The sequence below is a fragment of the Cucurbita maxima genome, unplaced genomic scaffold (genome assembly GCF_002738345.1).
Source record: "Cucurbita maxima cultivar Rimu unplaced genomic scaffold, Cmax_1.0 Cma_Scf00009, whole genome shotgun sequence".
NCBI classification, from domain to species: domain Eukaryota; kingdom Viridiplantae; phylum Streptophyta; class Magnoliopsida; order Cucurbitales; family Cucurbitaceae; genus Cucurbita; species Cucurbita maxima.
In genome coordinates, this window is record NW_019272025.1 from 4325499 (window position 1) to 4338443 (window position 12945).

Consider the following 12945-nt stretch of genomic DNA (forward strand, 5'->3'; position numbering starts at 1 on the left):
AATAGTTTGACCAATTATATGCTGACACCTGTCGTCAACATATTTTTCACTTTCTTTTATGCCACGTGTAATAGTTAATATATTATTTAAAATTACTACAAATTTATTATTACTCTTAATTAAGATTCCCCAATGCATTATTGAAACGGAAATGAAATTTGGTGTCAATTAGTTGGCCACCTCAGCAAATTGCCCAACGGTGGGTCCCACTCTAATTTGAATATTCTTTTAATAATATCCCATTAATATTTAAACCAATAATATTTTTCTCGCCTAAAAAAACTACGAACATATATTTTCCTATAAATAACAACAGAATAAAACGTTATTTATATAAATAATAATTAATAAATCATTTAAAACATTTTTTTTGACTTAATTAATTCCATTTCATTACTATCAATCATTAATAAGTTTGTGATTAACGATTAACTACGAGTAGAGCTTCTGGTTTGATTCCTCGCCGGAAAATCCCTAAATAGCCATTATCGATTACAGTATTGCATTCCAAGGCCCTAATCCCTAATCTTCGTCTACCATTACAAACAAAATCCAAAACACCGTCATAAATTACAGAATCATCCAACTCAAACTCTGTAATTCTACGATCAAGCCACCTTGCTCGGCGACTTACCGGCCTTCGATGGAGATTTCGGCTCTTTCAAAGCCTTGTCCGTCTTCTTCGGCAACAGCACCGGGTTGATGTTTGGAAGAACACCACCACTGGCAATGGTTACGCCGGCGAGCAATTTTCCGAGTTCTTCGTCGTTCCTAATCGCTAATAGAACGTGCCTTGGAATGATTCTGTTCTTCTTGTTGTCTCTAGCGGCATTTCCAGCTAACTCAAGAACCTGTAAATCGCGTAGTTAGATAAGCGAAAATGGCAATTCTAATGAGAGAAATGAAAAGTGTGGGATGCTATTCATGCCAATTTAATCCGGAATGTCAAACAAACAACTCTAAAAAAAAAAAAAAAGAGAAATCAAGCCTAAGACAATAAAAAATGATTAAGATTCCAAAGGAGTCAGCCTCGAAAAAAGAAAAACATACTTTGTTCAAGGGGAAGGAAAGTGTTGATCATGAATTTATAATCGAAAGAAGTGTTAATCATGAGTTTATAATCTAAAAATAATTTTATTAGTACTAAGCATTTTGTTAAAGCACAAAAAAGAAAAAATGAACAATATCATATGGTTGTTGAGTGTGGAGAGTCTGTTCATCTAACAAAAAAAAGGAGAGGAAAATCGCGATCCAATTGATTACCTCAGCGGCTAGATACTCCATGACTGCTGCTAAATAGACCGGAGCGCCGGTGCCGACACGCTGAGAGTATCTTCCTTTCTTCAGATAACGAGCGATACGACCGACGGGGAACTGCAAGCCGGCCTTAACGGAACGGGAAACCGATTTCTTCTTCTCGCCTCCTCTTCTTCCTCCTGCGCCCTTCTTTGCCTTGCCGCTGGCCTCCATTGAATGTTGCCTGAAGGTCCTACTATGAAAAGAACGAAGCCGCTGCTCGCCGGAGAGTTATAGTCGATGGTTAAGCAAATTGGCGGGTTTGGTTCGGATCAGGTTTGCGAGTTGCCGCTGATTTTATAACGCAGCGGGAACCGGCGAATGTGTTGGAAGAACGTGATCTGTTGGATTGATATTTGGTCGACGGTTGTGAATGAATTATGTTACCGATCCGTGGCGCTTTTGAATGGACCAATGAAAAGCGAGTATAGAGATTTTAATTCTTTTGTGTTTTTCATCGAAAATTTTCAAATTTCCCGCTAGGTTTTCCCTATTAAGAAATTTGCGTCTTTTTAATTAATTTCTATTTATTTGGGTAAATTAGATTAAGTCCATTTTACTATTTATCTTATTTAACAATAATAAGCAAATAATTAGGGTTTTGAAATGCAAAATTGCGACAATTAAAGTGAAATTAATGGCTTATTTAGTATTTGATTAAGTAAGGATTTTAAGACAAATAATGTGAAAAATAAACAATAAACAACAAACAAAAACACGTTTGGTTTTGCAATCCATTTGTTAAATATGTTTTATTATTGTCATTATTATTATAGAATTTATGAAACTTTTTTTTTTGACAATATATTTATAAAAATAAAAAAAAAATAAAAAAAACATGTAAATGATTGCCTAAAGACATGTTTTATCCATAATGTTTTTTTCGGAGTAGGTGGAAAATTTCCATTTAAATGAAAAATGGGAAAAAATGGAAAGATGTTTTTTCGTTAGGTGTATAAAGCATACAGCATACAATTCACTATGAAGATTGATTCGTGATATGAACCAAGAACGGGAGAAAGACAGTGACTCCTTTGGATGCAACATGTGCCTCGATAAGGGAGGTTTGTAATGGCCAAACTCACTACTACCCGATATTGTCCTCCTTAGGCTTTTCCTTTCGAGCCCAAACTCACTTACTATTGAACTAGCATCGAGCTAGCTCCTTGCTGAGCAACTTGCACCAATCAAGGAATAATATGTCGGCTTATTACTGAACTAGCATCGAGCTAGCTCCTCGCTGGGCAACTTGCACCAATCAGGGAATAATATGTTGACTTACTACTGAACTAGCATCGAGCTGGCTCCTGTTGAGCAACTCGCACCAATCAGGGAATAGTATGTCGACCGAGTTGGTTTCAAACCCCTTGACATCATGTCATTGCGCAACCGCAAAGCCTGGTCCAGTTCACCAGTGAGACAGCAAGCATGTATTAGAAAGTTAAATACTACCGTATCAGGCTTCAAGCCCCTCCGTAACATACACTCCCACATCTCGACAGCCGCAGTAACATTACCCCTCTTACAATATTCATAGATAAATGTCGAATATGTAATGCAATCTGGAACGATACCGTTTCCAATCATTCCATCGAGAAGCTGGGCTGCCTCGTGAAACTTTCCTATCTGACAATAACCTCGGATGAGTATATTATAAGTGACGGGATTCGCTAAAGTCCCTTTGAGCATTGCATTGTGTAGTTGCAGAGCATTCTCCATATTTCCTTCTTTTGTGAGGTGATCGAGAAAACAACCGTAAGTTATATGATTAGGAGTGGCCTCGTGGACGAGCATACGCTTGAAAAGTAGTTTAGCCTCATTGACATATCCTGCCTTGAGTAACCCGTTCACCAATGCCGTGTATGTCACAGAATTGGGAATGCATCCTTCACCAATCATAATGTCCCAAAATCCAAATGCCTTTCTAAGATCTCCTGCTTTGATGGAGCCATCAATCAAAGTGGTGTATATTACCTTATCTGGTTTCATTCCTTGACTATGCATTTCCCTTAGAAGATCAAACAATCTTCTATCATTCTGCTTCAAAGCTCCATAGATAAGCACAGCATAACTTATTAGATCCATATGCATTCCACGTCCTACCATCTCTTGGCGAGCAACGAGCGCTTCCTTAACTCTTCCTTCCTTGCAGAAACCTTGCAGAAGTTCGGTATAACACAACTCATTCAGCCTTCGATGCTCGTGGTGAAGGTCATTTATGAACTCCTTCGCTTCAGAAACTCTACCAGTAGAACAAAGGCCAGCAATTAGGGGCCTATACGTGTATGTGTCGGGTGATAAGCCCTTCTTAATCATTTCATCCAGCAATTCGAAAGCTCTCGTGGTGTTACCTTCCCTACAGTGCCCCTCGATCAAAACGTTATAAGTCACCTCATTTGGAAGAATGTTCAGTTCAACCATTTCATCGAATAATTTACTCGCTTCGGCCATTTTATTAATATGACACAGACCAGAAATAAGAGAAGTAAAGGTAAAAGCATTTGGAGCAATCCCCTTTTCAGTCATTTCATGATATATCCTGAATGCTTTTGGCATTAACCCTTCTCTGCAATATCCACTTATCAATGAAGTATAAGTTGCCACTGTCGGTATCAATCCTTTGTCGACCATCTCCTTGAAGAGAAGCTCGGCCGTTCTCATGTTCCCAAACTTGCACTGACCACTTATCAGCGAATTGTACGAGTACACAGTTGCACTTAAGCCAGACTCGATCATTTTGTTGAAGTAATAGAAAGCAACGTCCAGTTTGGCCGATCTTCCAAATCCATCAATCAAGATAGTATACGTAACATCATTTGGAAACAAACCCCTTTTAGTCATTACACTAAAAAGCAGCTCGGCTTCGTCCAATTTCCCAGTTTTGCACAGTGAATTGATCATTGAATTATAAACAAATAGGTTAGGCATTACCCCAAGTTTCCCAACTTTGTTTAGCAACTCAAAGGCAACTTCAATACTCCCCATTTTCCTCAACCCCTCAACGACTCCTGAAACGGGAGCTTCGCTCGGAACATAACCGAGCTCAATCATTTCATCCATCACCTCCAGGCCAACCTCGAATTCCTGGATTCTGCACAATCCCAACACTAATGTACAATAAGTAACGACATCTGCTTTCAAACCCTTTTCACCCAGCAATCTCTTGATCTCAACAGCCTCCCAAACTCGCTGGCTCTTGCAGAGCCCATGGATAAACACGTTATAAGTTACAATGCTCAAACCACACCCATTTCGCTCAGCCTGATTAATGATATCATTGGCCTTGTTAAAGTCCTTCAATTCACACAAGCATTTGACCACCACCGTGTAAATATAACTGTCGGGCTTAACGCCCGCATTCACAAGGGCATCAAATAGTTCCAAGACCTGGCAGAATTTCCTAATTCGAGCAAGAGCATTTAATAAAGCACTCAGAGTTCTAACTTCAGGGAACAAACCATAATCCCTCATAAGATTTATAATCAAAACACCATCTCTTTCTCTCTTGTTTTGAACATAATATTGAATCAACATATCAAAACCTGAAGTCGAAGAAAATTCGTACCTCTTATAAGACTCCAATAGATTATCAAAAATCTCAACTGGATTTAGTCCACGGAGCAAAACAGTGTGCAACAGAGAAGAAGCAGGCCAAAACAAACTATTCTGAACTAGCGAATGAATTAAAATACAGAATGACGCAGTGGAGTGATGGAAATTTCCATGTAGTCCCATGAAATTGAAGAATCTCAAGGCTAACCTGGAGTCGTCGCGTGTTCGAATCAAAACCTTTTCTACGTGGTGTGGCTTTAAATTAACCGAAATTAATGCGTTGTTGAAGGCAATCCTCCAGTTTTGTTTTCCTCGAACAATCTGCTCGATCTCGTAAACGAACTGCGAATCGTTTTCATTGTTCTCTTCGAGGTTCCTCCGCCATGTACAAAACTTTCTGAATCTTCTTCCGTCGACATTCGGAGTTCTCAACGATCGGCGATATCGAATGAACTTCATCAAGGGGATGATTGAGACTGAGAGCGGAACCAGCTCGAAACTTGGTGCTAGAACTGATGCTTCGATCCGGAATGGGAGTGATTTGTTGATTTGAAGCTGAAGAATGTTGGACGAATCCGCAGAAGGGCCCATAAACAAAGTAATTTGTAGCTTTTGATTGCAGCCCAACGTGATTTCTTCGGCCTCTTCCATTGCTTGTATAAAACTAAAATTGGGCCTCGTCCATTTGCCTGTACAACTAAAATTTTATTTTTAAACCCAACTAAATTCTTCTTTTTAAGGATTCAAATATTTTTAATAAATCAAATATTTATTTATTTTTAAACCCATGCCATTCAATTTCAATATATATTTTGAAAATTATCTTTCAAACAATTATATATATATATATAATAAAATAAATATTGTATATTTTAAAATATATATATTTTGTCATTTAGTGCATTTTTGTCACGATTACACTCTTATGGCACCCGAACAATGATTGTGCGACACCTATTCTAACCTAACGAACAAGTCATTCTTGTGAGTATCAACCTTTACCGACCATCTTTGTCATATTTGAGAAAAATATGTTTAGAAAACGTGAGCAGTGAAATGTGTTGCAACTTTGATAACGTATAATATAAGAATAAATAATTGATGACTAGTCACGTCTCTTATGATACATATAGGGGCATTTTAGCTCTAGTGGGTGTAGACATAATTTCGGTCAGCAGTCATATACTCCCATATTAACACCATACGAACCCTGTTAATAGTGTGTTTCTAGCATATTAAAGTTCTCACCGCTCATTGCAATGGTGTTTGTTTTCTAATAATGACCTTTTAAGTATCCATTGTGTATTCTAAAAATGTTCTTTCATCGTTCAATATTCATGGTGTTTCAAGCACGAATACATGTGTTTTTTAATAATATAATTTTTTATTTTTATTTTTTTTAATTTAAGGGTATTTAAAAAAAAATTAACGTTCGGTCATAATTTTTATTTTTTCTAGGATAAAATTGATAATTTTAAAATTTTATACATATTATTAAAACAAATTATAAAATTGAGAGTATTTTTTATAATTTACTGAAAAATGAATATTTTCTAAAAAAAACTTTATATTACGAATATAGAAAGTTGGTGGCAAAATGGTTAAATTGGACAATTCTTGGTTACACCTCACCAATTCGCAACCGATATGAACAACGAATCAAGAACTACCACGTGGCGGCCGGTCTGGGTAAGAAGGAAACTTTGTTCTGAAGTCATGCCTCTTATAGACCGTTGATTTATCGATCATCCAAAATAAGATCGAACGTATTATATTAAGACAGGTCAGCAATCTGAGGCTTCGACCGCAGCAAATCAAAACATAGCGAAAGCTCGTATAAATTGATGAGCCCGAGCTAGTTCTTCTAAGCAATTAGTATCTTGTTGTTCATCGATCTCGAATCCGATTCTCAATTTTCCACCGCCCGTTGTCTGTCTCAGCAAATTTCGATGGCGCCAAAGGCAGATAAGAAACCCGCCGAGAAGAAGCCAGCCGCCGAAAAGCCGGCCGAGGAGAAGAAATCTGTCGCGGAGAAAGCTCCGGCGGAGAAAAAGCCCAAGGCTGGAAAGAAGCTTCCGAAGGAAGGCGGTGCCGCTGCTTCTGGAGATAAGAAGAAGAAGAGGTCGAAGAAGAGCGTAGAGACGTACAAGATCTACATCTTCAAGGTGCTGAAGCAAGTTCATCCAGACATCGGTATTTCCAGCAAGGCCATGGGTATCATGAATAGTTTTATCAACGATATCTTTGAGAAACTCGCTCAGGAGTCATCTAAGTTGGCTCGTTACAACAAGAAACCTACCATAACTTCAAGGGAGATCCAGACAGCCGTCAGGCTTGTTCTTCCCGGTGAGTTGGCCAAGCACGCCGTGTCTGAGGGTACTAAGGCAGTAACTAAGTTCACAAGTTCTTAGAATCTGAATTAGGCGAAGCAATGGATACCGATAGTTGCCTTTAGGTGAAAGAGATTGTTAAGAAATTAGGGTTAGGAGCTCTGTTTTACCTATTATGATGCGTTCTTGTATTTGATAGCTTTTGGATTTTACAAGTTTTCTCATATAGATGCTTATGATTTGTAAATTTTACTTTTATGTGCTTGTAATAGAAGTGGTTTTGTTCATCTGTCTCTTCTCGTCAAAAGAAAATTATCTGGCTGATCTTCGGAGCGAAATTGTTGATCTCTTACTTTTTGACCTTGCTGATAGACGTCTGAATCATGTCATTGGGAATTTTCTCCTTGCCATCAAAAATCACTGTTCGCCCGTTGAATTTGGAGCTCTTGTATTTGTTCTTCCTGGATTGAGATTGTTTTCTGCATCACAAACTTTTGTACACTTTCCATCGTGATCAATTAAGATGTCTCATCTATGCATACATGTTTTAGATTCTTGGGCTTTTTGTAGCCTTATTCTCAACTGATCTCTCATCAGTGGCTATGATTTTTGATATCTTGATTTGTTTTTGTTTGAATACTCGGGCATTTTCAAGTATGGCGTAGAAATTTGATTTCACATTGGTTTTAATTGTGTTTTTTTTTTGCTGTAATCTGTCTAGCACGAGATGAATTTTGCTACACGATACAAGAAAGTGCTGATGCTGCTACTGCCGGCTGCCATTTGAAGACTTGTTGGGTTAGATGTTCTTCTTGCTTGTTCTTTGATTATTTTGAAATCGTAAATAACCATGATTGTTGCCTTAATAATACTCTATTACTTAGAATCATCTTAGTGCTGGCATTGCTGAATTTTCAAGGAATACTTGTATTTTTACTTGTCGTTCATCAGATCGATACTTTTGTTTGTTAGCTTGTCTGCATCATATAATCAGAAGACTCCAAATTTTATGGTGTCTTCTGTGAAAGACTGAGTTTATGTTGTGGGTGGTAACCGCGGTGCATTCTGTCTCTTTCTCCAACTCCAAGAATAGATATCTATTTAATTTTTTTTAGATTAATTGTAGGTTTGAAACACAGTCTTGACCTTCTTTTGCAACATGATTATACTATATATATATATTTTTTTTTGAAGCATTTTTAAGAGTCTAGACTACCTTTACAAACTAACCCGGATTCTTTAACACTTTTTGTCTTTATTCCGGTATTTTTTAGAAATTTTTCTAAGAGATCACTTCGCATAAGATTTTTCTTTTTAGCTAAACATGCTTTAATTTTAGAGTTTTTATGATCGAGCCATTGTCGGCGAAGTTGGATCTTATAGGTATAGGTCGTGTCATAGCTTCCAATTCTTTTAAGTCCTTAACTGTACTCTCTTTAGTATCACTCTCATTCAAATGTCGTTTCGTTTCAATCATGTATCTTCCCTTTACTTGAGTGATACATTAATAGTTGTGAGTTTTGTTTTTTTGGGATCGTAACACTTATATTTGGTAATGAATTCGTATATTTATCGGTATTAATGTCGGTAGTGTCCCTTATTTATAATTGAATCTTCCTTTACTCGAGTGATACATTAATAGTTGTGGGTTTTGTTTTTTGGGATCATAACACTTATATTTGGTAATGAATTCGTATATTTATCGGTATTAATGTCGGTAGTGTCCCTTATTTATAATTGAATCCTCCTTCACTTGAGTGATACATTAATAGTTGTGGGTTTTGTTTTTTGGGATCATAACACCTATATTTGGTAATGAATTCGTATATTTATCGGTATTAATGTCGGTAGTGTCCCTTATTTATAATTGAATCTTCCTTTACTCGAGTGATATATTAGTAGTTGTGGGTTTTGTTTTTTGGGATCATAACACTTATATTTGGTAATGAATTTGTATATTTATCGGTATTAATATCGATAGTATCTATCCTTTATTTATATACTCTGGATATTTCTTTTATGATATTGTCCATTTTGAGCATAAGATTTCATAGCTTAATATCCATAGTGTCCTTATTTATGGACTCATATATTGTCCATTTTGAGTATAAACTTTCATAGTTTTACATCGATAGTGTCCTTTATTTATATACTTAAGATTTTCATTATGATATTATTCATTTTGAACATAAGTTTGTATAGTTTAACGTTAACACTGTCCCTTATTGTATACTCATGATCTTCCCGAGACTAAAAACTTTTCTTTTTTTCCTTTTCAGATACTCAAAAAAAACGTGGCAACCTGATATAAATGAAACAGAGAAGAATCTTCCTCAGGCAGTTTGTTAAACGTGCACCCATTTTCCCTCCGTCTTCAAATAAAATAACCCCTCGATGCCATACCCAGATTCATCCGCATAACAAGCCTTGTCGTTTACTTTCTTCTTCCTTCTCCAATGGCCATCTCCATCCTCCACCGCTTCTCTCTGTATCCCCCTCTCTGTCTCACCGCCGCCAAGTGGACGGTGCTACTAACGCTAACAGCTGCCGTGGCCTCCTTTGCTCCGGTGTTTATTTTCACCAATGCGACGTCGCTATCTTCGTCGTTTTCCAAATCATGCGGTCGTGACGGCTACATCAGGATCCCGCTGGACCTTCCCGGCGATGTTCTGTGCGTGCCGGCGAAAATGGTGAATCGGTCCAATTTGGATTTCTTCGTTCCTACTGTCTTTGCGGCACTCGGCGTCGGCGTTTCGGCTTGCTTCGTTAGATCCGTTGGATTGTGGGAGAGTTCTGAGACTTCTCGATTCGATCACAGTTGATGCAATTTCAAGAACAAAGGCTCTTTGTGTTCATTCGATCGATCCTCGGCTCTGTTTTGAATTTTGCCGATGAAAATTTGGGGTTGGTGCCCGATGCTCAGAGCAAGAGGTCTGAAAATTTCATTGGGCCTTGAAAATGTAGAATGGCCCATTCAAAATGGACTGCTGCATGATACTGGGCCCAAGCCCAACTGTGAAAGGATCTTTGCCTCTTTCTATTTTGTGTCAATTGTTTGTATTGAAAAATTAAGCGTCTTAATTAAAAATTAATACATTTTAAATTTTGTATAGAAAATAGCTATTTGATGAGGAATAAAAAAGTTTAAATTTTATTTATTATTAATGCTATTTTTAGATATCTAATTTTTGTATTAAATATATTTTAAACTTAATTATATCATTGGATTTGGTTAAATAGTAATAATAAATATTAAATTTTGATGATATAGAGATATGACGTCAAAATGGTCGAGAACTGGACAATGCTGGATTACAACTCACCAATCCGCAACTAACTTGTAGAACGAATAAAGGACTGCCACGTGGTAGATGGTTTGGACAAGGCGGGAACTTTTTCTCAAGTCATCCCACTAGTAGACCGTTGATTTATTTCTCATCCAAAACATGATCGAACGTTCTTTATAAAGCCAGCTCAGCAATCTGTGGCTTCCTTCGTTAGCGAATCAAAATTTATTGAAGGCACGTATAAATATATAAGTCGCACTTGATTTAGGGTATTCTGCATTCATCTGTGAGTAGATTCGAATTCGATCTTTTGAGTTTTCTCCTCTCTTTGTTAAATTTAGCGATTTCCGATGGCACCTAAGGCCGAAAAGAAGCCCGCCGAGAAGAAGCCGGCCGCCGAGAAGCCGGTAGAGGAGAAGAAATCAGTCGCGGAGAAAGGACCGGCGGAGAAAAAGCTCAAGGCGGGAAAGAAGCTGCCGAAGGAAAGCGGCGCTGCTGCTGGAGACAAAAAGAAGAAGAGGTCGAAGAAGAGCATAGAGACGTACAAGATCTACATATTCAAGGTGCTGAAACAAGTTCATCCAGACATCGGAATCTCCAGCAAGGCCATGGGTATCATGAACAGCTTCATCAACGATATCTTCGAGAAACTTGCTCAGGAATCTTCTAAGTTGGCTCGCTACAATAAGAAGCCAACCATAACTTCGCGGGAGATTCAGACGGCTGTCAGGCTTGTTCTTCCCGGTGAGTTAGCCAAGCACGCTGTTTCTGAGGGCACCAAGGCCGTGACTAAGTTCACAAGTTCTTAAATCCAGAATTAGGTGATTTTAGGTTGAAAAGCTGGAAAAAAAATTAGGGTTCGTAGTCCTCTACTTTGGGTTTGTCGATTTCCTTCACCAATAGATGCTTGTGATTTGTATATGCTTCGTTTCATTTTCAAGTAATGGAATTAATTTTTGTTCAAATTCGCTTTTCTCTTGCAATTAATTTAATAATTTCAAAATTCTGTTATTATTTTTGAAAATATTACAACATAATATTTAAATGGTCTCTTCTTTGGCAAATCCCTCTACTATTGACGAATCTGCGAAACCCGAATTCCCTGCGTCTTCGAAGATGGCCTCCTTTGGATGGAGTTTTTATGATATCATTGAGAACAATAAGGCCAGGTGCTTAAGTGTCACAATTGCCAGTGGCAGTGCCAGGTGCTAAGTATGGCAATTGCGATCGGTGTGATAACTTACTTCTCAAGTGAATTAATTCTATTTATTTTTTGTGTCGCTTACCGCCAAACGATCTATGTTCGAGCCTCTTGTTTTGGTTCAAGAAGGTTTTAGAAAACGGGATGAAAAATTGAATTTTGTGTTATATGAAAATATAAGTAAAAAGACAATGGCTTACATATAACTATTGCAGAAAAATTTGACAACTAATCATATCCTTTTGTAGTACATTTCGAGTCATTTCATGTTTGGCCAACATTAAAAGACAAAAAGTTTGGGTTGTCATGAGCATGCGGTCCTGAGCAACACGCCTTGGACGAGCATTACCATGACACAAAGCACTTTAGCAAGGGGCCTTGAAGCATCCCTAGTATGCTCGATTGGAATTGTTGAATGAGGCACGCTCACCCTGCTGCACATGTGACCATGGTCTTGAGTACTTTTAAGACAGAGCAATGTGCTTGAGTTATGAAGTACGCACACAACAAAGCATCAACATCACAATTCGAGTTATTGGAATTTTTATTGAAATATTGATAAAAAAAAAAAAAAAAAAACTTCAGAAGGGGGTGAGTCGGGAAAACACAAAGTAGACTTTGGCTAATCATTAGGAGTATTCAAAGAATCGATGACCCAACTCAATACATACAATTTGAGTTAAGCCACCTTATTTGAATTGGATTGAGTTAAAAAAATCTTTAAAACTCTCGTTGTAATGACAAACTCTTCCTTCTTTGCTCTCATTCTTTGCTCTCATTTGTGTTGGCACAAAATCATGACTTAAAGCAAGCAAGTGCCAATGAATCAGTGAAGCTCAAAATAATGCTCAGAGAGGAAGCAGGCAAAAGATGAGATCAATTCTTGGAATTGGAATTTACAGGCAGCATATGAAAACATCATACACATAGAGGAAGCTATAATGACAAGGTCTTCAACAATTAAAGTAGAAAGCTAGAGGGGAAAAGAAGTGTGAAAGTACCACAGGCTAATATCTGAATGTTAAAACAAGATATAGACAGATAGGAAAGTGGAAAACTCAGGCATCCTCATCACATTGGCTAATAAACAGTGGAAGAACAAAGGAATCACTAAAGCTCCATTAGTATATCGAAATCTGAATGTTACCTGGTAAGCAGTAACAGATGGCTAATGGCTTGATCCAGTAGAGAAATTGAAACCAGTCACAAGACCTGAAATTCTATGCTCCATCACAAAATCACAAAATCAGCCCGAAGTGAAATCTAGTATGGTAGCAAC

General features: G+C 37.6%; 3 protein-coding genes across 4 annotated transcripts; 1 reads left to right on the top strand and 2 right to left on the bottom strand.

The window, feature by feature from the left end:
* Positions 1-421: 421 nt before the first annotated feature.
* On the bottom strand, positions 422-1589 carry LOC111484538 (histone H2A). Its single transcript, XM_023131189.1, has 2 exons — positions 1264-1589; positions 422-851 (listed from the first exon to the last, which is right to left on the bottom strand). Exons 1-2 carry the CDS (start codon positions 1468-1470, stop codon positions 609-611), a joined length of 450 nt encoding a protein of 149 aa, XP_022986957.1. The 5' UTR covers positions 1471-1589; the 3' UTR covers positions 422-608.
* Positions 1590-2171: 582 nt separating this feature from the next.
* Positions 2172-5402, bottom strand: LOC111484424 (putative pentatricopeptide repeat-containing protein At5g59900). Of its 2 annotated transcripts, XM_023130999.1 has the most exons (2): positions 2639-5402; positions 2172-2568 (listed from the first exon to the last, which is right to left on the bottom strand). In XM_023130999.1, exons 1-2 carry the CDS (start codon positions 5305-5307, stop codon positions 2526-2528), a joined length of 2712 nt encoding a protein of 903 aa, XP_022986767.1. In that variant the 5' UTR covers positions 5308-5402; the 3' UTR covers positions 2172-2525. The 2 variants fall into 2 exon arrangements, with proteins under 2 accessions (XP_022986767.1, XP_022986766.1); XM_023130998.1 differs by having other exon boundaries at positions 2173-5402.
* Positions 5403-6694: 1292 nt separating this feature from the next.
* On the top strand, positions 6695-11430 carry LOC111484551 (histone H2B.11-like). Its single transcript, XM_023131206.1, has 2 exons — positions 6695-7249; positions 10827-11430. The coding sequence occupies exons 1-2, from the start codon at positions 6798-6800 to the stop codon at positions 11272-11274; spliced, it is 900 nt and encodes a 299-aa protein (XP_022986974.1). The 5' UTR covers positions 6695-6797; the 3' UTR covers positions 11275-11430.
* Positions 11431-12945: the final 1515 nt, after the last annotated feature.

Bases quoted from the DNA above. Each gene is read 5' to 3' on its own strand.
- LOC111484538 (XM_023131189.1), bottom strand. From the start codon at position 1,470: ATGGAGGCCAGCGGCAAGGCAAAGAAGGGCGCAGGAGGAAGAAGAGGA. The intron at 852-1,263 runs GTAATCAATTGG...CGCGATTTACAG, and splicing joins TGGAGTATCTAGCCGCTGAG to GTTCTTGAGTTAGCTGGAAA.
- LOC111484424 (XM_023130998.1), bottom strand. From the start codon at position 5,307: ATGAAGTTCATTCGATATCGCCGATCGTTGAGAACTCCGAATGTCGAC.
- LOC111484551 (XM_023131206.1), top strand. From the start codon at position 6,798: ATGGCGCCAAAGGCAGATAAGAAACCCGCCGAGAAGAAGCCAGCCGCC. The intron at 7,250-10,826 runs AAGTTCTTAGAA...GATGGCACCTAA, and splicing joins AAGGCAGTAACTAAGTTCAC to GGCCGAAAAGAAGCCCGCCG.